The sequence below is a fragment of the Euleptes europaea genome, chromosome 12, assembly GCF_029931775.1.
Source record: "Euleptes europaea isolate rEulEur1 chromosome 12, rEulEur1.hap1, whole genome shotgun sequence".
Classification (NCBI taxonomy): Eukaryota; Metazoa; Chordata; class Lepidosauria; order Squamata; family Sphaerodactylidae; genus Euleptes; species Euleptes europaea.
The window spans coordinates 16,162,353-16,185,101 of record NC_079323.1 but is presented as its reverse complement, the minus strand read 5'-3'; the positions used below and the strand labels follow the sequence as shown (position 1 = coordinate 16,185,101).

Below are 22,749 nucleotides of genomic sequence, written 5' to 3'. Positions count from 1 at the left end.
GGCAGGGTTTGGACTTCAATGCCATAGAGTCCAATTGCCAAAGTGGCCATTTTCTCCAGGTGTACGGATCTCTATTGGCTGGAAATCAGTTGTAATCGCAGGAGATCTCGAGCTAGTACCTGGAAGTTGGCAACCCTATTATGCCTTAATAAGTTAGTCTTAATGATGCCCCCAGAGTCTTGGTTAATCAGAACTGATAAACCAGCAATAGCAGCTTAGCACAATCAGGAGGACATTCCAGAAGTCCTCTGCAGAAGAGTTGCCTCAGCTGAAAATTGTTAGTGAAGAAGCAAGGGTTCAGAATTTCAATGCCACTGTAGAGAAGACCCAATCCTACACACCTATGCCACAAATTTCAGGTGGATGGAGTCTGTGGCCTGGTCCAGTAAAGTCTGGTAAAGTTTGGGTCACAGAGTCTAATTTTATGGGGCCCCAAAGGGGTTGCCCCCATCCTCCATGGGAAACCATTGCAAACTTTACCAAACTTCGGGGTTCCTGCTGCGAATATGGTGACTCTACCTTGAAAAACACCCCCAGAGCTCTTAAAAAAAAATCCCATAGGGAAAATCCTTGGGAAAGCCAAAGCCCAAAAAAGCTGAATACCTATTTGGCTTTTTCAGTGATTGGCTATCCTGTTTGGGCTTGATTCCCTGGTTTAATATTCGGCTGAAAATAAATCCGAATAAAGCTGAAATGGCTATTTTTTTGCTTTATTTTTGGTTCCGTAAACCTGATATGCCCAGCCCTATTTACCCTTTTAACTGAGATTAGTAATCCTAACTTCAGGATTGTGGGGCAAATTTTTATTCCAGCATTTGCTTCAGTTATTCAAAATAAATATTCGGGATTCCAAAACAGCTTCACAATTTTCCAGATCTAAAGTACAGCATGAAGGAAGGAGCCATTTAGGAGTTTATTGTACTTGATCCCATTGATTTACACAGAGCTTAAGTGTGCTTAACTCTGGGTTGCATTGTGGTCCCAAAATGTATGTTAAAACATGTGGCTCGTGATTTGAAGAACATGGAAGTGTTTCTCTGTCTCCCATTGCTAATTTAGAAACTGTAGAATACCTAGTTTTGCCAGCATTATATGATGCTTCCTTCTTTTTGCCGATTTTTCTAAGTTAGGAGGAATTCAGCTTTTCCTTTATCTAAATGCTAGTGTGTTACCCCTTCATCAAAAACCCTTAAGCTGTATAATTACCTTCTGAGACGTGAGTCACTTCGGCTCTGAATTCCCAAACTAGCTGCTCTCTCTATAAAAGGGGCAGAGGGTCCTTCTACCTGGTCTTATCAACCCATCCTGGATGTTTGAGAAGAAATGGAGTTCTTTTATGTATTTTGCCCACCTTTGCTTCTGGTCGTTTCTCTGAAATACTCAGCCCCCGCGCCTGCTCTTTTTGCGCTGCCACGTACATCCAGCTGGAGAGACTTCTATATTGCACAGGTGTGTGATTTTTAACACATTTTGCTGCCAATATCCTAGGCACTCAGTTTGGGGATCCTGCCCTACTGTACGCAGAGAAGCTTTCCTTCCACGTAATATGCATAGAATTGTACCATAGAGCTATGACTCTTGGAAGGAGCTTTCACTGAGGTCCATAGGAGTTACCTGCGACTAAATGGTACTTCGGATCAGGGTTTTAAGATGTTAAATCTATATTTGTAGTGGTAAGGAATGGATGGAGATGTATGCTTTTTTGTTATTTGCTTCTCCCAGGTAATTGACAGCTTTAGGTTTATAAAACAGTACACTTTGTAGCTCTTGAGAAGTGCAGTCTCAGACTTGAAACAGATAGATGGATGCTTAAAATCTTACTATAGGGTAGCTGGAATTGCATAGGTTGTTTATGGTATCTGGCCATTGGTAAAATCGGTGTTACTAAACTGCACAGATACTCAGAAGCAGGGGAGAGATGTCATGTTATTGTGAGAATACAGAAATGCTAGTGTACCTCTCATGATTTATATGTTCAGTTATGGGGATATGATTGTCTGTACCATTTGTTATTTTGCATGGTTCATATTATCAGTGGATAGTGTTCCTAGCAGAAATGTGGCATGGTATAGTATAGCCTGATTTCATCAGATCTCGGAAGCTAGCAGGGTTGGTATTTGGATGGGAGACCACCAAGGAAAAATCTGCAGAGGCAGGCAATGGCAAACCAGCTCTGAACATCTCTGGCCTTGAAAACCCTACAGGGTTTCTATAAGTTGGTTGCAACTTGACAGCACTTATCACACACATTTGCAAATGCACCTTGGTAATTTCACTCCTGTGTACCCTATCTTTATTATTCCATGGTGTTATGTTAACTTGAACTACACATTACAGATATGGCTTGTTATTATTCTCTCTCTTATACCTATTAGGTCTTGGTTTTGTGTCTTCTTGTTCTTTAGGACATTGTCCTTCTTTTTGTGTTTATGGTATGACCAGAGGCTTACAACACCCTTCTCGTGATATTAAGTGGATATCACATGGTTCTCATTTCTTGTTTCTGCATGTAATGTACATTGATGATTTGAGAAATGAAAGCCTTCCTTTGACCTTTTCCTACAAAGAAGGTTCTGTGAATTTGTCAATGGTAATTTATTTGATTTTCCTTCATTGTAGTGCAGTACTTTGGGGGGTAACACAGGAAAATTAAAACAATGGCTCTGAAATATTATAATAGTGAATTTCCCAAGAGTAAATGGCTTATTGTAAATGGCATCTAGGTAGGGTTGCCAGGTCCCTCTTCACCACTGGTGGGAGATTTTGGGAAGTGGAGCCTGAGGAGGGTGGGGTTTGAGGAGGAGAAGGACTTCAATGTCATGGAGTCCAATTGCCAAAGCAGCCATTTTCTCCAGGTGAACTGATCTCTATTGGCTGGAGATCAGTTGTAATAGCAGGAGATCTCCAGCTAGTACCTGGAGGTTGGCAACTCTACATCTGGGGCACTCCACAGTAGTAAGAACTAAACAGTCAAAAGTTTGGGTTCTTGTTGCAACTATGGGTCTCCCTGCTGTCCATGGGGCTGAAAGTCAGGTTCTGCCCTAATGGAAGATGATCTTAGACCACCAGAATGAGCCAGGATCACACTGGCCAGTAGACAGGGGACACCATTAAAAAGTATCAACTAAAAATTGAAATGAATATCATTATTTTTCTGTGTGGAGAGGGGGGAGAGAAAGAGAGAAATAAGACAATGTTTTGCTCTTTGGCAGTTGCCCATATTGAAAGATACTACGGAGAAACAGATTTCCTTACCTCTCTCTGATTTTAGGAATACCTTGACAAGTATTATACACCCAAAGGAGAACACAAGGTTGGAGAAATGATAGCCGGTGGCAATTCGTTGATGAATAAAGTTCGGCAAATGCAGGCGTTCTTTGGCTTGAAAGTGACTGGGAAACTGGACCATAGCACCATGAATGTCATCAAGAGGCCTCGGTGTGGTGTCCCTGATGTTGCAAATTATCGCCTCTTCCCAGGAGAGCCTAAATGGAAAAAAAGTACATTGACATACAGGTAATCAGTTGGCATCAACTGTGCTTGGAGTGAGACATTTGAAATTACTTATTTTATCTATGGTTTTGGTTTCTTTCTTCGCATTATTCCAAAATTATTATTTGGATTATAGAACCATTGCTTTATTGCAAGAATTCCGATGAAGTTTTTTGACGAAACAAGTCTTGAACGTAGGCACCTGTTAAGAAAAGAGAAACAAGATTGTTTTCAGATGCAGCTAATTGGAACAAGGTCAATTGGAATGGCACTGTAAAAAAATTGGCAATTGAAAATCAAATAGATAACCTACGTTTTAAGGTTTTAAGGTGCATTGAACTTTGCATTATATTATAGGTACAGTAAATATGAATGCATAGGGGGTTTGTTTGGTTTCTGAGGCTGGTCTAACAGCATTTGATTTATAGATTGTAATGCTGTCTTTTCTCTTTATATACTGTATATCTATATACATATATCCATCTACATAAAGAATGAATTAAAGTTGTGCTTATGTAACTCCAGAAGCTATCAAGTTTGTTTCCATTGCCTGATAATAACCTTTTTTTAAAAGCCTTAATTTAGAAGTCTGTATAACACCAGACACTCGTATTACTTAGGGTTGCCAGCTCAGGGTTGGGAAATACCTGGAGATTTTGGGGGTGGAGTCTGAGGAGGGTGGGGTTTGATGAGGGGAGGGACTTTAGTGCCATAGAGTCCAATTGCTGAAGCGGCCATTTTCTCCAGGGGAACTGATTTCTATCACCTGGAGATCAGTTGTAATAGTGAAAGATCTCCAGCCACCACCTGGAGGTTGGCAACCCTAGTATTACTGGGCCTTACACTAGGGTATCTGGATGCTTGTGGGAAGTCTATATAACAATTTAGGCAAAACTCAGAGGGAAGAGTTGTTTGTTTCATGGTGTGGAATGGGCGCTAAGCACATGTTCCTAGGCATTGTTGATAGTATTGTGCAAACATGAAACGGCTCTTTGCCATGCTGAGTGTATATAGTTACTATTCTGAGTGTATATAGTTACTGTGGTGAGTGTGTATAGTTACTGTGGTCTGCACAGATGGCCAGATTTGGGCTGCAATCCTATGGTCACTTTCATGGGAGTAAGCCCCATTGAATAACATGGACTAGCATCCAAACAGACCTGCTTAGGATTGCTCCCTTGGTCTAGGGACTTCTGGGTTAGAATTCCTGCTAATACATGCATTTCGTGGGATGATCTTGGGTCACTTCACTATCACTAAGCTACCTCAAAGCGTTGTCGTGAAGATAAACCAGGATGAGGCCATAGAGCTTCTTGAACGAAGGGCGGGAGACACATGAAGTGAATAAATATCCAAACCTTCTGCCGCTGGTGTTTGCATTCATTCCACCAGGTGGAGCGATTCCTATGAAAAAACCAATTGTTTAGGAGCTCAAGATGTTCTTTTGAATGGAATGGTCCAGTTAGTTGTCCTCCCCCAATGTAAAAGTTCCATCGCTGGATTTATTGATTTGGTTAACAATACATCTGCTGCTTTATGGCAATGTTCAGTGTGTGTGTTGTGTTAAGTGCCATCAAGTCGCTTCAGACTTATGGTGATCCTATCAATTAATGTCCTCCAAAAGTCCTATCATTAACAGCCTTGCTCAGGTCCTGCAAAATGAGGGCCGTGGTTTCCTTTATAGAGTCAATCCATCTCATGCTGGGTCTTCCTCTTTTCCTGCTGCCTTCAACTTTTCCTAGCATTATTGTCTTTTCCAGTGAATCTTGTCTTCTCATAATGTGACCAAAGTACAATAGCTTCTGTTTAGTCCTTTTAGCTTCCATGGAGAGTTCAGGCTTGATTTGATCTAAAAGCCACTGATTTGTCTTTTTGGTTGTCCATGGTATCCATAAAGCTCTCCTCCAACACCACATTCTGAATGAAACAACTTTCTTCCTGTCAGCTTTCTTCATTGTCCAACTTTCACACCAGTACATAGTGCTGGGTAATACTATGTCATTAAGTAAATTCATAGGACCCGCACTGACAAAAATCCTATAGGATGTTGGCAGTATGCAGAGTGGTTAGATGAGGCTGACTGGGAAAGGTGATTGGATCCAACCCACAGTTTGGGCTTCCTTGTGATTCCAGACTGGGAACCAACCTCTTGTTATTGTTGTTTTTTAATAGTTTTTATTGGGTTTTTAGGAATACAAAATAAAATAAGGGGAAGGAGGGGGAGGGAAAGTAATAAGCATAGATTTCTGTGACAAGCCACAACATCTATTACTTAGTGCACTAACACATTGCATTTCTAGTCAGTAATCAATATTCATAGCAACCTCAACAATTCATATCAAGCTCTATTATTAATCTCCATATTCTTCATTATCTTCTGTTATAAAATTTTATAATACAATAATCTATAATCAAGCTACATAATACTGCATTCTATCTGTTATCAGCTATTTAATATATTTACTTATACAATTTTAATATTTGACCCCTTCAATAAAATCTCTATGTTTAGCATGAACTACATTACTATATTAGCTACAAATTCTCTCCCTTTCCAAGTTTATCGTAGAAAGGTTGCCACTTGTTCCAAACATCTTCCAGTGGTCGTTTCTTAATTAAGCAAGTTAGTTTAGACATCGGGGCAAAGTCCATCACTTTCTGCATCCATTCTCTCTTAGTCGGTACTCTTGGATTTTTCTAGTATGAGGCATATAGGAGTCTCGCTGCTGTTGTAGGATATTGGAAAAGTTCTCTTTGGGTTGAGTTCACTTGTGGGGAATAATCCCTAATAGGATGAATTTAGGATTTAAGTCAAAGTTAATTTTTAAAATATCTTCAATAGCTTTATGTATGGTCTTCCAAAATTGTTGACTTTTTTTACAGGTCCACCATTGATGAAAGTAAGTTCCTTCAGTTTCAGAGCACTTCCAACAATTTGCTTGATTTGATTTGAACATCTTTTGAAGATCTTTTGGAACCAACCTCTTGTGACCTGCCCCCACCCCAGGATCTCCCAGGCTCATTCACTCATGAGTTACCACCACGTCTGAAGCAAGCAGCTCTAAAGTCTTAACAGCACTTTGGAAGCGGGGGGCGGGTGGTGATTTCCACCAATTCTCCTCTCCCCCACAGACTACCACTTTCCCCCCTATGCTCTTCCTGAGGCTCTACTGCTCCCCAAAAGCAACATTTCAGGGGGCAGAAAGTCTCACTGCTAGGGTTGCCAACCTCCAGGTAGTAGCTGGAGATCTCCTGTTATTACAACTGATCTTCAGCTGAAAGAGATCAGATCACCCAGAGAAAACAGCTGCTTTGGCAATTTGGACTCTATGTCATTGAAGTTCCTCCCCTCCCCAAACCCCACCCGCCTTAGGCTCTGCCCCAAAAACCTCGCACCCGTGGCGAAGAGGGACCTGGCAACCCTACTCACTGCATAAATTCCAGCTCTTTTGAAGAGCATGAATCTTCTGTTCCAAAGGTCAAATTATTACATTTTCTTCCTTTTATGTATTGGAAACAATTTTGCTTATCTTACGTACATGCCAATCAGATCCCGTTTATTCCCATAGCTGTGTGTGTATGTGTGTGCTTTCTAAACTGTGCTTATTTTTCCAGAGTATCCAAATATACATCCAGCCTGAGTAATTCAGAAGTTGACAAGGCCGTAGAGATGGGGTTGAGAGCATGGAGCAATTCTGCCCCACTGAACTTTGTCAAGGCAAAGACAGGAGAAGCAGACATCATGATATCCTTCCAAAGTGGAGGTAATTCTTCCATTCAAAAGTTATGATGTTCAATGCGAAACATTTAATCTCAGTTGTTCTGTAAAACAATGAAATTAATATTTGCTAGGGTTTCATAGCGACTAGGGGCACATTCACACATGCCAAATAATGCACTTTCGATCCACTTTCAATGCACTTTGCAGCTGGATTTTACTGTGTGAAACGGCAAAGTCCACTTGCAAACAATTGTTAAAGTGCATTGAATGTGGATTGAAACTGCATTATTCGGCATGTGTGAAAGAGTTTGAACATGTAGGAAACCATGAATGGATAGAGCTGCACCCCAATAGGAAATGTTGCACCCCAAGAGTATTAAATGTTGCAAAAACCCATATCATCCATCCCACCAGTTTGTCACAGATGTGAGATCCTCTTCTCAAGCCTCTGCCTGCAGGGGTAAGGCGGGTGACGACTTAAAAGCCAAACAGTGAACTGAAGGCAATCACTGTGTCCAAACACCCAAACACTCATCCTAATGGAGTCGACTGTTTCGATTTTCTACCTGGAATTCTGCAGTTGCTGGCTGTTGCATCAGTTCTGCAATCATTGCCAATTTCCATGCAAAGACATCATGTGATTCAAACACTGCCAAGCTAATTGCTAATCTTTCCAGAACAATTCTGAAATAATGTTCTTGTGCTCTTCAATAGATCATGGGGACTCTTACCCATTTGATGGACCACGAGGGACTCTAGCGCATGCTTTTGCACCTGGAGAAGGACTAGGTGGAGACACCCATTTTGATAACGCTGAGAAGTGGACAATGGGGATGAATGGTAAAAGTACAGTTTCCTAATGCAACTAAATGCACCTAGGAGGGACCATTTGGAATACAAAGCAATACGATTAATTTGCATGTGCACAGAATGAGAACTTCTCATTGTGATGAATGCCCTAACACTGGATGCTATGCACCCCCAACTCTCAGGGTTCCAGTGCTGGACGCCCATGATGGGAGTTTGATCCTAAACCAGGAATCCTCAACCTTTTTGAGTCTGAGGGCACATTTGGAATTACGACACAGAATGGTGGGTGCTGCAACAAAATGGCTGCCGCAGGTGGTGGAGCCAGCCACGAAATGATTGCCACAGATTAAATGCAATAACACAGTGTAGATTTCTTGTGTTGTGGTGGGAGCTGCTGTCAAAGCAACATTTTTAAAAAATCTGCACAGCAATCAAATGTCTGGTAGTTAATCAGAAGTCTTGCTAGGCTACCAGGCCCCACCCACTTCCTAAAAACATTTGACGGGCACTAGAAAAAGTGTCAGTGGGCACCATCGTGCCCACCATCGTTGAAGATCTCCTGCTATTCAATGCTTGCTTGATTATGCCACTGCAATTCCGTATCTTGAAAATGGAAAATTGGCATATCGGGGGAAAGGTTACAGCTAGGGTTGCTAACTTCCAGGTGGTTGCTGTAGATCTCCTGCTATTACGACTGATCTCCAGCCAATAGAGATCAGTTCACCTGGATAAAATGACCACTTTGGGAATTGGACTCTATGGTATTGAAGTCTCTCCCCTCCCCAAACCTTGCCCTCCTCAGGCTCCGCCCCAAAAACCTGCCGGTGGTGAAAAGGAACCTTGAAACCCTATTGGGGACCCCTGTCCTAAACCTATGAGCTTTGGTAGATGTTCTTGCTGCCACCACTTGGAAAAATATTTATTATAATATTTCATATCAATATAACACAAGTCCAGTATTTGACAGACTGTCCCAAGTCATTATGTGTATTCCTTGTTAGAATGTACATTATGCATGTGTGCGCACATCAGAGAAGTTAGCCTCCCTCTCCCTCCCACCCATCCCCCTTCATATCAGGACATTAAGGCAGAGAGACTGAACAGTGGGTGCATGTGTATGTTTCCTCCAGAACAGACATTAAATTTTATAAGATTCATTTCCTAAGCATAGATACTAAAAACACAGAAAGTTCTATAGATGGGGGAATAATACAAAGTACTAAACAAATAAAAGCAAAACAGAGTTTCTAGCTAGATTGTATGCACAATATATATATGCACACACACAAATGCATCCGCACATACAAACATAAGGTCGCTGTTCTCAAACCCATCTGAGTGGGTATGAATGTCCTGGCTGGAACATCACAAGCCCCTGAAGAACCTTTCTTCAGCCATTAGCACCCATTGAAGAAACATCTGTTGATCTCCATTGTTCACGTGCAGGCAACCAACTAAACAGCCAGAGAAGATGGTCTACCATGACATGACTAGGAATGGCAAATTGAAGTCTGTAGAACTTACTAAGGTTGATAACAGGCTGAATTGTTTGGTCTGCTCTGGAAGACTGGCTGTAGCTCAGTGGTAGGGCATCTGCTTTGCATGCAGAAGGTCCCAGGTTCAAATCCCTGACACTGGCATTTAGAAGGATCAAGTAGGAGTAGGTGTTAAAGACCCCCAACTGGAGACCCGCTTCCAGTCAAGGTAAAGACTGGCCTTGATACAACAGTAGGCTGATTTAGTAGATGCAGCTTAATGTGTTCTTGATTGTGTCCTTTAATTTTAGACATCTGCTTATGTGAAACATAAATAAAATATATGTTAAGAAATAAATACAATAAAAATATTGTTTTGTTGCATAGGATTTAACTTATTCACTGTTGCCGCTCATGAATTTGGCCATGCGCTGGGCCTTGCCCATTCTACTGACCCGTCAGCATTAATGTATCCCACGTACAAATACCAGCATCCCTTTGGCTTCCGCCTCCCCAAAGATGATGTGAAAGGGATCCAGGCACTATATGGTAATAACAGGAGTATAAAAATAAAGTCTTGCTTATCCATATTTTACATCCTTTTCTTTCCTAATTCTTTTCCGTTCTGTCCATTTATTCCCCCACTGTTCCCTTCTATTCTCCATCTAGAGCAAGGGTGTCAAACATAAGGCCTGGGGCCTGAATCTGGCCCTTTGAGAGCTCTTATCTGGCCCGCCAGCCAGCCGAGGCAGCCACCCCCACCCCCCACTCGAGCTGGGCTGGCGAGGCATGGCCTGGCCCAAACAAGTGACATTTATGTCATATCTGGCCCTTGTAACAATTGAGTTTGACACCCCTGATCTAAATCTTTTGGAAATATACCTATTTAGAACATTTATGTATTATAATTCCAGATACCTGATGTTCTCTTTCTTCCTTCACAGTATCTTGATATATGTTGTATTTCATGGTTTAACATTAATATTGAAAACTACAATTAAAATAATCAAGCTTGAGGAAGAACAAAGCTCGGTTCACATGTGGATCATTTAATAATGATTTAACCTGCAATCCTGAGGGGAGGCGAAGCTCCTTAGGAGCCAACGTTACTTTTGCTGGCATACGTGCCACTCAGGGTTGCCAGCCTCCAGGTAGCGGAATCAATACAAAGTTAGCCTGTTGTCACGTAGGTAGTAAATAAGAAATAACAGAATGGCCAAACAACAAATGATATGCAAGGGTGAGCGTTGTTGTAAGTATATCAAAAGAGTGCAACAAGGTGCATAAGCATATAACAAAATACAGCTTATATGCAAATGCAAAAATACAAAAGTACAAAAATGTCCAAGAAATATAGTCCTTTTAGTTCACAATGTGGACCTAGTTAAGGTGCCTCCAGGGCAATTAATCTGTTTGCTTTATAGCATAAGTTCTTGGACATAAAGAGCTGTAGTAGAGTTCCCTTGAACTGTATCAAGAGTGTAGGAATACAGGGATCCGGTAATCTTCCTGTTTCGATCATTAATCTTCCTCAGAATAGGACGTGGACTGCTCAATGTCTAGCTCACACGTCAAATGAGAGAACTTCTCCATCTAGAACTTCTCTCATTTGACTTGTGAGCTAGCCATTGAGCAGTCCATGTCCTATTCTGAGGAAGATTAATCATCAAAACAGGAAGATTACCGGATCACTGTATTCCTACACTCTTGATACAGTTCAAGGGAACTCTACAACAGCTCTTTATGTCCAAGAACTTATGCTATAAAGCAAACGGATGAATTGCCCTGGAGGCACCTTAACTAGGTCCACATTGTGAACTAAATGGACTATATTTCTTGGACATTTTTGTACTTTGGATATACCGTATATACTCGCGTATAAGCCGAGTTTTTCAGCCCAAAAAAAGGGCTGAAAAAGCCGAACTCGGCTTATACGCGGGTCAATACGGTAGGGTAGGGGAGGGGGGAGGAGGGAGAGGAGGGAGGGGGGAACTTACCATTCTCACCGCCGCCGCCGGGCCCGCGAGGGTTCCTCCGGCCGGCAGCGGCCGGCAGGGGCCTTCTGCAGGGCCGGCAAGGCCGCCCCGCCCCCGCAGCTGGCCTTGCGAGGGTTCCTCCAGCCGGCAGGGGCCTCCTGCAGGGCCGGGAAGGCTGCGCCGCTGCTGCCGCCGCCGACTCTCCTGGTGAGTAGGGGGTTCAGGGGCTCTTTCCCCTTCCCCCCCCCTTGAATGGCACTGGGGTCAGGGTGGGTTGGGGTGGGTTGGGAGGTCCCGGGAGGCCGGTGGGAGGGCGACCTGGGGCAGGGGCAAGATCTTCCCTGCGCTCTAAAATGGCGGCCGCCATTTTAGAGCGCAGCTTTACCAGAAAAGGGAATTTCTTATTGACCCTCGGCTTATACGCGGGTCAATAAGAAATTCCCTTTTCTGGCCTCAAGTTTGGGGGGGTCGGCTTATACTCGGGTTGGCTTACACCCGAGTATATACGGTAAGCTGTATTTTGTTATTTGCTTATGCACCTTGTTGCACTCTTTTGATATACTTACAGCAACGCTCATTCTTGCATATCATTTGTTGTTTGGCCATTCTGTTATTTCTTATTTACAACCTCCAGGTAGTAGCTGGAGAGCTCCTGCTATTACAACTTATCTCCAGCCTATAGAGATCACTTCGCCTGGAGAAAATGGCTGATTTGGCAATTGGACTCTGACATTGAAGTCTCTCCCCTCCCCAAACCCACCCTCCTCAAGCCCTGCCCCAAAAACCTCCCGCCGGTAGCGAAGAGGGACCTGGGAACCCTAGTGCCACTTTACCATGGCACAAGTAGCACCTATGGTAGTGTAGCGGCAAACACACCAGGGAGCTGTGGATCTGCACCAGCTGGCAGGGACTTCCCAGAAGGGAAAGCCCGCGCCAGCATGGGGGGCTCATTCCCAGGGTGTTCCCATGGATGGAGCTGATGTTAGTCAGCTTCCTAGCCCCTTCTCACAGCGGTGTAGCTACCACCATTTTGGGGTGGCATAGCCCCATTGACTACAATGGGGGATTTTCAGTTAAGTGTTTTGTTTTGTTTCTAATTTTTGTTTTGTAGCTGGGAATCCTCTGTGGCTGCAGTGTGGCTACGCTGCTCCTGGCCATCGTTGAACGGCTCCCCTTTGGATTGTGCTGCCCATCATTATTACCGGACTTTACTGCTCACTGTTGTGTAGACAAAACCATATAAAAGCCATACTAACTTTTTATAACCTCAGTGTAAATGTTGGAATATCCTAATTCACCACCACAAAACCCCTCTGGGATAATGGCATTTAAAAGTATTTAACAAGTATTTAAAATTGCATTTTTTTTTCATTTGAGTTTTGGTTCATTGACTTTGTGCTCACGTTTCAACTTTATTTCTAGGTTTTTACCTCTACTGTCATGAGGGCTAGTAATGCTAGTACTATTTATTGAAACAAATGGTTTCCTAGAAAAGCATACAATTAAAAGACTGGCAACACCAAATCTGATTTGGAGATGTATATTTGGACAGGATCTATGTAACTGTTATTTAAAAATCAGGACTAGAATTAAGCGTAGTTTGCCCTTGTTGATAACATTGGTTGCGTTGTGTGTGGTATTTCAGGGTCACGGCAATCTGGATCCCGAGTGCATCACCAGCCACTTCCCAGCCCACCAACTCCAATGGATCCAGACCACTGTGACTCCAGAGTCTCATTTGATGCTGTCACAGTGCTGGGGAAAGAGCTTCTTTTCTTCAAGGACAGGTAAGAGTTCCAGTGGATGGAATTTGCACTCAGAACTGCATGTTTCATTTTCTGTTAAGATCATGCCAGAGTGACAGAGAATCAGTCTAGTTCAGTTCTGCTCGGGTCAGCCGTGATTATTCTACATCTAATTTTGCCCTTCCCTCTGTTTCTCCATCAAGTGGTCCAATCAGAACCACCCTGAGTGCCCAGTCCCACTGTTGACTGGTTATCTGTTTATGTCAGATTCTGGGAAAGAAGGATATGAAACAGTGACAAGGGGTCATTTGGGCCAAAGACGCACTTATCTATTGTGAAGCCTGGATGTGTGCATTGTTTGCCATTGGGATTTTTGGAAACTGCTCCCAAGTCTTTTGAAGGACAAAGCAGGAATTAATGCTCACAAGCATATTTACCAATTGGCAGCATGAGTATATACTTTGTACCTACACGCAGAAAATGCAACTTGGAAAGCTGTCCTCATGCATCTTCCCATATGCACAAACAAAGTTTCATTAGCTAAGTGGTTAAGGCCTGATAATGACAAAATACTTTTGGAACAAGAATGGCTGTGGGTTACAAGCAAATTTCCGCTTCTGGAACTGAAAAATTCTGTTACCTGCACAAGGCAGACCCATACGGTTGCCAACCTCCAGGTACTAGCTGGAGATCTCCTGCTATTACAGCTTATCTCCAGCTGATAGAGATCAGTTCACCTGGAGAAATTGGCACCTTTGGCAATTGGACTCTATGGCATTGAAGTCCCTCCCCTCCCCAAACCCCGCCCTCCTCAGGCTCCACCCCAAAAACCTCCCACCCATGGCAAAGAGGGACCTGACAACCCTACAGACACAAGAGCAGTGAAGGTGGACCCAGTAGGTCGATCCCAGACGTTTTCACCTGATCTGAGGCCCAATATTTTTGTGGGTTTGATCTGGGGATGGAATCCAGCAGTTGTGGAGACCAGCACAAAAACTGCCTGCTTACCTCAGATGTCTATAGGGTTGCCATGTGCCCATTGGTATTTCAGTGGCCAGTGGGAGAAAAAAGAAAAGTTGGCATGACAACACTTCCATGGAAACCCTGAAGTGTTGTCACCAAAACCTCTAAAGCAGGGGTGTCAAACTCAATTGTTACGAGGGCCGGATATGACATAAATGTTGCTTGGTTGGGCCGGGCCATGCCTCACCAGCCCAGATTAAGAGTGGGGGGTGGCTGCCTCGGCTGGCTCGCGGGCCTGATAAGAGCTCTCAAGGGGCCAGATTTGGCCCTCGAGCCTTATGTTTGCTCTAAAGTTTTACCATAAAGTTTCTGCCGATACCTAGAGATACATGATGTTAACCTCTGGCTTTTTAGTTGAAATGACACCAGTTATCTCTAGGAATTGCCAAAAACTCTGTGGTAAAACGATAGATTCTGGGTCTCCTCCCAGAAGTGATGTCTGTCCTCTCTAGGAACTGCCAAAAACTCAGTGATTCTAGGATCCTAGAGCTTTGCCTTGTCATCACACAGGCAACATGATGTCACTTCTGATGAAGTGACATTGTGCTTCCTGCGCAGCACCCTTTTCAAAAAAAATTCCTAGTACTAAGTGAATTTTACTGTTTTAAGCTGTTTTGTGAGGCAGTTTGTTCGTTTCATTTTGAGGTGTCTTCCTTCTTTTCTCCTCAATAGGATCTTCTGGAGAAGACAAGCTCAGCTAAAAAGTGCGCGACCACTCTCCATCACAAGCTCTTTCCCTCAGCTCATGTCAAATGTAGATGCTGCCTATGAAGTAGCTGAGAGAGGAGTCGCTTATTTTTTCAAGGGTTGGTCACTTTTGAAAACATTTGTAGTCTAATTGAGGCTTATCCCCACCCCACCCAAAAAAAAAAACAGTTATGACAAGGATTATTCATCATTTCAGTATTGGCCTCCGGCATATACCATTTACCGAGATCTTTCGTCCTTATTCAACGACAGTTTAACAATGGCTATTATGACTGCCATTTCATTTGTTCGTTTGTTTTACAGATGAGGAATAAGCAAGATTAACACTACCAATGATGATGACACACACATGATTTTGTGTGTGTGTTCCTCATTCACATATTATTTTTATTTATTTATTGTACATCTTTATCATCGAGTTTAAAGGTGGATTACAGGATTATAAAAGCAATGCAATACCATACAGTAAAATTGGATTACACAATGAAAGAACAATGAAATAAAAATAACATAATACAGCCAATGAACTTGACTTCACAATTAGATAACACCCTTACCTGGATAGTGCAGGATAGCTTGATCTCGTCAAATCTCAGAAGCTAACTCTGATCTGGAGAACCGGGTTTGATTCCTTACTCCTCCACATCAGCGGTGGAGGCTAATCTGGTGAACTGGATTTGTTTCCCCACTCCTACACATTAAGCCAGCTGGGTGACCTTGGGCCAGTCACACTCTCTCAGCCCCACCTACCTCACAGGGTGTCGTGGGGGGTGGAGGGAAGGTGATTGTAAACCGGTTGGATTCTTCCTTAAGTGGTAGAGAAAGTCAGCATATAAAAACCAACTCTTCTTCTTCTTCGCAAGGTTGGCCCTGGTTGGTACTTGAATGGGATGCCACTAAGGAAGTCCAGCATTGCTATGCAGAGCAAATCACCTATGTTAATCTCTTGCCTTGAATTCCCTGCAAGGGTCACTATTAAAAGACCCTGTAACTTGACTGCAAAATAATGATAATAAAATTAGAGAACAATAAAATTAAGACAATACACACAATTAAAAAATGGGGTGTGATGGGGAAGGATAGGTGCACTGACTCTAGAATTGCCAACTTTAGGTATTCCTTTATTTATTAATTTTAGGTTGGGCAATTTCTGGAGAATTGGGGGTAGAGCCTGGGTAGGGTACAGTTGGGGGGGAGGGAAAGACCTCAGTGGGCTATAATGACACCCTCCAAAGCAGTCATTTTCTCCAGGGGAACTGATCTCTGTACCTGGAGATCAGTTGTCATTCCAGGAGATCTGGCTCCATCTGGAGGTTTGCATCTCTAGCTGACCCCTACCTTGCCTCCCTTCTATCAATTGCTCCTGCTTAGGGTTGCCAACCTCCAGGTACTAACAAGAAGAACAGCACAAGCTCCCATTTCAAAATACAAAATATATATTCACAACCAATGTTCAATAGTCAAAGGACTTGCACATCATATACATAAAATATACAACTGTACCATGGATGTATAAGGAGTTCAAAACCAAAAGGTAAGTGGAAACATCTCCAAATAGTTTACAGTTTACAGTTGACTAGACTACACACACGCTATATAGGGATGCCAGCCTCCTGGTGGGATCTGGGGATCCCCTGGAATTACAGCCCCTCTCCAGACTATGGAAATCAATTTCCCTGGAGAAAATGGATGCTTTGGGGGGTGGACTCTATGGCATTGTACCCCACTGAGGCCCCTGTCCTCCCAGGACAGGCTCCATCTATAAATCTCCAGGAATTTCCCAACCTGGATCTGGCATCCCTACCCCCCCATCCCCCACAGGTGTCCAGGAGGGACCTGGCAACCTAACATGTTTACATTCAATCAAAACCTATGGATGAAGGGGCTATGTGGAATGCCAATGAAAGGGCTCAATGGATTTCACTTTTTATGCTATGAGACAATGGTCTGTATATAAGTGCCAAGAAAATTCAGGCTACAAATGCATGGCAAGTTAATGTATTATATTTTTTTCTGTTTGCCAGGACCTCATTACTGGAGAACTCACGGGTTCCAAATTCAGGGCTCCCCTCGGAGCATTGCAGACTTTGGGTTTCCCAGGGATGTGCAGCACATAGATGCAGCTGTCTACTTGAAGGATGAAAGGAAGACGCTCTTCTTTATAGGAGATGAATTCTACAGGTTGCTTTGTTATTACTAAAACAGATAATAGTAGAATTCAGGTCACTCATCAAAGGTGATTGGCAGTAGATCGGCAGCTCTTAGTTGGATCCATCAGAAAAGGTGTTTGTTGGCTTAGTGTTTCTTGGGTCTTTGCCTTTCTATGGTAGCCATTTGTGTCAATACTCCTCTCTGAAAATCAAGAATACCTCCGAAATAAATGTGCAAGATGAGGAGAGGCTCCAGTAGAGTTCCTAACGCTGCATAAGCAAATACCAGAAGAAATGGGAGGCAGGGTGGAGTTCAGGGAGGATGTTGTGTCACTTCCAGGTGATGCTCCAGGAATGTTCCATAATTTCTATGGTAAAACCACAGAGACTAGGAGGGAATCCTGAAGCATCACTGTGGAGGCCATTTTTTCTCCTACTCATCAATGTCTTGAGAGTGGAAGATGAGAGATGGGGTGGGGAATTCCCCGCTGGGCCCGGCCAATTGGGAAGCCTATGTTTCACTGACAGTGGGATAGCAAGAAAAAAATGCCTCTTTTCTGCTCTTCTGTTGAGACAAGTTGTTGAGAAAGAGGGGAAATGAGGCATTTTTTTCTTAATTTCCCATCATTGCCCCCTTTCGATGGTAAGTTTTGTTTGCAAGTTTTTCCTGATCTTCCAGGAGGAGTTTCTGCAAATAACTTGGAGAAGGCAATCTGCCAATGCCTTCTCTGAATTCTTCGATTGTATCCAGACTTCGGGAGGGAAGGCAGCATACTTTAGCCCAATCTTGTCAGATCCTGGAAGCTAAGCAGGGTCGGTACTTGGAAGGGGGGCTACCGAGGAAGACTCTGTAGGAGAAGGCAATGGCAAACCACCTCTGCTTCTCACTTGCCTTGAAAGCCCCTTGCTGAAGTCATTGCATGTTGGCTGTGAGTTGATGGCACTTGACAGCAGTGTATCAGGATTCTCTTGATCATGCCATGATGCCATCCCAAACAGTTGCTTGGGTGGCTTAGCCAGAGAAACAGCCGGACTGCAAAGTAATGCAACTAAATGGAAGGAAATGGGCATGTTCACATTCCAAAACTAATCTCATAATCCCTCAAAGGTAATCATAAAACACGCCAAGCAGAACTCAGAGAACCTGCAGAATACTAACAAAGAAGATCCAAGAAATTCATTCCCCTGCCCACACACAAACAATTGCAAATGTTTCTTTACACAGTCCAGGTTATGGTATTTATTGCCACAAAATCTGGTGATGGCTGCTACCTTAGATGGCTTTAGAAAAGGATTAGGCAAATTCATGGAGGAAATACCTCAAGACTATGCATTCTCCCGGATTAAATAGAGATCTGAGGTTGCTGCCTCATTACAAATGCTAATTTCTCCATGCCTTCTACCCCTCTGCGTATCACACCCAATCCAATCACACCTGCTAATGTCATTTACTTGCTTTTGACATTTACATTGCCAGTGTGGTCTAATTCACTCTTCTCTACTTAAGAATAGATGGACTTACATTGTAGCTGCATCTGAAGAAGTGAGCTATGGCTCAGGAAAGCTCATACCCTGCCTGAAATTTTGTTAGCCTTTAAGGTCCTACTGAACTCTTGTTCTTTTCTACTGCTACAGACAGCTTAACACGGCTACCCATCATGACCTGTAGACCACTGTTAGCCATGATAGCAAAGTAAAAATCTGCACACAGAGGAAGTATACCTTTGAATAGCAGATGCTGAGTTCACCGACAGGCATGATTATCACTTCCTTCCTGCAGGACTTATGAGTACTCAGAAGCAACTGACTGGCTACTGTGGGAAACAGAATGCTGGACTAGTTAGGTCTTGGTCTTACTCAGCAGGGTTCTTCCTGTGGTCTTATTCCCAGACACCATTGACCTCATCCAGCCAGTCAATTCATATGCCTTCTTAAGAGTAGTTATGAATCAGTGGAATGAGACTGCTGCTCCATCCAGATCTTGCCTATTGTGTCAATATCTTGAATGTGTGTCAAAACTTAACTATATTAAAAAAGGTAAAGGTCCCCTGTGCAAGCACTGGGTCATTCCTGACCCATGGGGTGACGTCACATCGCAACATTTTCTAAGCAGACTTTGTTTGCGGGGTGGTTTGCCAGTGCCTTCCCCAGTCATCTTCCCTTTACCCCCAGCAAGCTGGGTCCTCATTTGACCTACCTCGGAAGGATGGAAGGCTGAGTCAACCTCAAGCCGGCTACCTGAAACCAGGTCATGAGCAGAGTTTGGACTGTAGTACTGCAGCTTACCACTCTGCGCCATGGGGTTGAATATCCCTTATCTGGACATCCAATATCCGGGCTGACCCAAAAACCAGAGTTTTTGAGCCGGCATGCAGGCATTATTCATGGGCTTTCAGAACCATGCCAATTTGCTTTCTGATGGTTCAATGTACACAAAATTATTAAAAAATATTGCTTAAAATTACATGCAGGCTATGTGTATAAAGTGGTAATGAGGTAATGTGGTAATGAGGCAGCAACCTCAGATCTCTATTTAATCTGGGAGAATGCATAGTCTTGAGGCATATAAAACACATACAAAGCATAAATGTATGTGTTTTATATGCAAGATATCTCATTAAGCATATGCAAATATTCCAAAATACGGAAAGATCCGAAATACAGACCACTTCTGGTCCCGAGCAGTCCAGATAAGGGATAGCACTCTTCCATGAAGTATTCCTTCATTGGAGTAAGATTTTTCCCAAGAGAGAAATAACTTCTTCTGTTGGAGGGAGACTCAGCAAAAGGAAGTAATTGGATCCAACAGGGAAAGAAGGAATCACTGGAACCAACCCAGTGTATATAGGCAGGAAACTCCCTCTAAGATGCTCCTCTCTCTTCAAAGCTTTGATGAAGTCAAAAGAAAAATGGAGACAGACTTCCCAAAGAGCATTGAGGATGAATTTTCAGGAATCAATGGCAGAATAGATGCAGCAGTGGAGGTGAATGGTGAGTATTTTTCACATGACATTCATTCCTTCAAGTCATTTCATTCTTATAGGGTAAAGCAGGTAAATGGAAGCTCCACAGCACACAAGGGTCGTTTATGCATGGAAGTTTTACCTGAGGTTTGTTGCTCCCTGGACCCACACTTTCCTGTTGGGAATCTATGTACCAGCACTCTCCAAGCGCAAATCAAGTCCCCGCCCTTTAAATGCTGCTTTGTAATTGGCTTACTTGTACTGCTTACTGTGAGAGAAAATCCCCCCCCCAAACCCAATTGCCACATAAAAAAAGCATGCTAAGAACTACAAAAAAAAAAAAAAAAAAAACCCGGAGCAAACTGAAAGAAAGGGGGGAGAAATCCGAGCCTCGTTTTTAAAAAGCCTTTCATCTGCTCAGAAAGAGCTCAGAGGAAGCAGGAAGTATTTGAATCCCCACCTCTGGACATGCTGCTTTGTAATTGGCTGGGAGTGAAACCAAGCTTGCTTGTGCCGCACTTTGCCTTATGTATTGGAATTTCACTCGGGCTTTGCTCAGGGAAGGTGGATGAATCGGGTTAACAGAGGAATGGGAAGACCCAGACATTGTGAGGGCTGGGTACGAGGTCATCTCTGATGGACAGAAAACTCATGCATAACTCCAAGGAACAATCAGTTCAGACCAGGGCGACCATGAGTGAAAGTACCCATGCATAAACGACCCAGGCCAGATGGAACCAGGAACTGGAAGAAGGCTTTGGTTACTACGCATTGATATTTAATTGCTACATAAGAAATGGGGGGGATGCTTATTTACACCAGTTAGGAAGCTCCTTTTCCTCTATGGACACTCACAATTGCCATCCTAAGCAGAGTTACATACACCTTTCTAAGTGCACTGAAGTCAGTGGACCTAGAAGGATGTAACTCTGCTTAGGATAGCACTGATAATATCTTCTCATAAGTCCTTGCTCAGGGTCCTGTGCCATGGAATGTTTGGTGGATACCAAAAACTCAGCCATACCTCACTAGAATCATTGAATTCTTTTTCATGAGGCTTCTGCATCTCTACCTAGCTTTAAATTATTGTTTTATAACTATAGGTCATCACAGTGGTTAAGTTTTCTGGCTATTCTATATATGGTCTGTGTTATTTCACACACTGTTTATATACGTTGATGCTTTTGTATGTTTGTGGTAGATATTACTGTCATTTTTTATCAGTGATATACTCCTTTTCCATAACAATATACCAAGAAATAAAAATCCACACTTAATTAATAAACCAGTAAAACTGGAAGGTGAAAACAAAACCAAATGATACAACTTCCAGTAAAACTGGGAGGTGAAAACAAGACCAAATGATACAATCACACAGGGGTGGGGTGGGATTTCAGTAACCCTACACCCTTGGATTAGCGGTTGCCGTTTTCATTTCCTTCCTTTTCTTTTTTTTTAGGATTCATTTATTTCTTTCGGGGACCTAAAGCCTATAAATACGACAAAGAAAAGGAAGATGTTGTGAACATTGTGAAATCTAGCTCCTGGGTTGGCTGCTGAAGTGTAGAAGGTGTTGTATAGTCACAATGAGTCTGAGGAGCATATGAGACGGAACCAAAGACTTTCACTTCCTTCTTCAGAAACGCGATGACAAAGTACCGAAAGCAAAACTCACTCGAACAAATCATGCAACAGCATTGCGGATAGCCTAAAAATTCCTCAACCCATACCTTTTATGTGTCTGCAGCAAAAGAAGTTCTTCTCAGTACAAGGGAAGTTGCTGTTTTGATGCTATGTTTTAAAGTTGTCCCTCTATCCTTCCTCTTAAGAATGAGATAATGTATGAGAACCATTTTCAACACTGAAAGCACTATATAAAAGCTAAGTATTAAGAAGTCCCTGATTCTCAATATACATTGCAGATCCAGGGCTAAATTGTGGGGAAGCTCCAGTGCACAAAGATTACAGAACGACGGTCTGAGCTGGCCGAAAAGCTGGCTCCTTTTTTATGCGGCGAAGATGGACCAGAATGAAAACTCTCACTCCCGTCCGCCTCCCCGCACGGCCCCTCCCCCTCGGCTCTGACTCACTCCAATAGGCCTGTTTAAACTTGGAGAGCCAAGCCGATTGGAGGAGTCCCCCTTCCGGCCCCAGGCTGGGTCCATGTGCCTCGTGCCGCAGCTGGGCCTGCCGTGGGCACATGTGCCCCCACTCCCCTCTCTCCGGAAGCCTCCTATGCTTCCCCCCGGCCCGGCACTGCAACTCAGGCTCCGGGTAAGTACCGGAACCCATCATTTCCCATCGTTCTCAGTATGAGAACAATCTTGAGATATAGAGACCTTTTTGAAGGCCCCCAAACATTAGAATTGGATTTGCATTTCCCCATGATACAGCCTGGTTCTTCTTATCTTTCTGTTCAATCTTTTTAGAGATTGAAGAATTGTCAGGAAATGACCCTTCTGTTGGAACCCACTTTCTTAATGTAATAAAGTATCCCTGTCCCATGGAACAGTTCTCTTAAGGAAACACACTGCGCTTTGTGCCAGGACAACACCAATTGTCATTGTCTCCTCTTTCAACATTCTTTTATCTTTAATAATCCCTAATTTTACTGTCCCCAGGGGAGGTATCATGTAGTGGTCTCCACTGTCAGGTGAGTACTCCTCTTATCCACCGAGATCTCTAG

At 43.1% G+C, this 22,749-nt stretch overlaps 1 protein-coding gene across 1 annotated transcript; it reads left to right on the top strand.

Annotated features, from left to right (window-relative positions):
- The first annotated feature begins 1,242 nt into the window (after positions 1-1,242).
- MMP20 (matrix metallopeptidase 20) lies at positions 1,243-21,623 on the top strand. The gene is made up of 11 exons (XM_056858702.1): positions 1,243-1,449; positions 3,272-3,516; positions 7,108-7,256; positions 7,928-8,053; positions 9,886-10,059; positions 12,553-12,558; positions 13,144-13,261; positions 14,915-15,048; positions 16,975-17,131; positions 19,988-20,091; positions 21,523-21,623. The coding sequence occupies exons 1-11, from the start codon at positions 1,324-1,326 to the stop codon at positions 21,621-21,623; spliced, it is 1,440 nt and encodes a 479-aa protein (XP_056714680.1). The 5' UTR covers positions 1,243-1,323.
- The last annotated feature ends 1,126 nt before the right edge of the window (positions 21,624-22,749 follow it).

Bases quoted from the DNA above. Each gene is read 5' to 3' on its own strand.
- MMP20 (XM_056858702.1), top strand. From the start codon at position 1,324: ATGGAGTTCTTTTATGTATTTTGCCCACCTTTGCTTCTGGTCGTTTCT. The intron at 13,262-14,914 runs GTAAGAGTTCCA...TCTCCTCAATAG, and splicing joins CTTCTTTTCTTCAAGGACAG to GATCTTCTGGAGAAGACAAG. The intron at 15,049-16,974 runs GTTGGTCACTTT...TCTGTTTGCCAG, and splicing joins AGTCGCTTATTTTTTCAAGG to GACCTCATTACTGGAGAACT.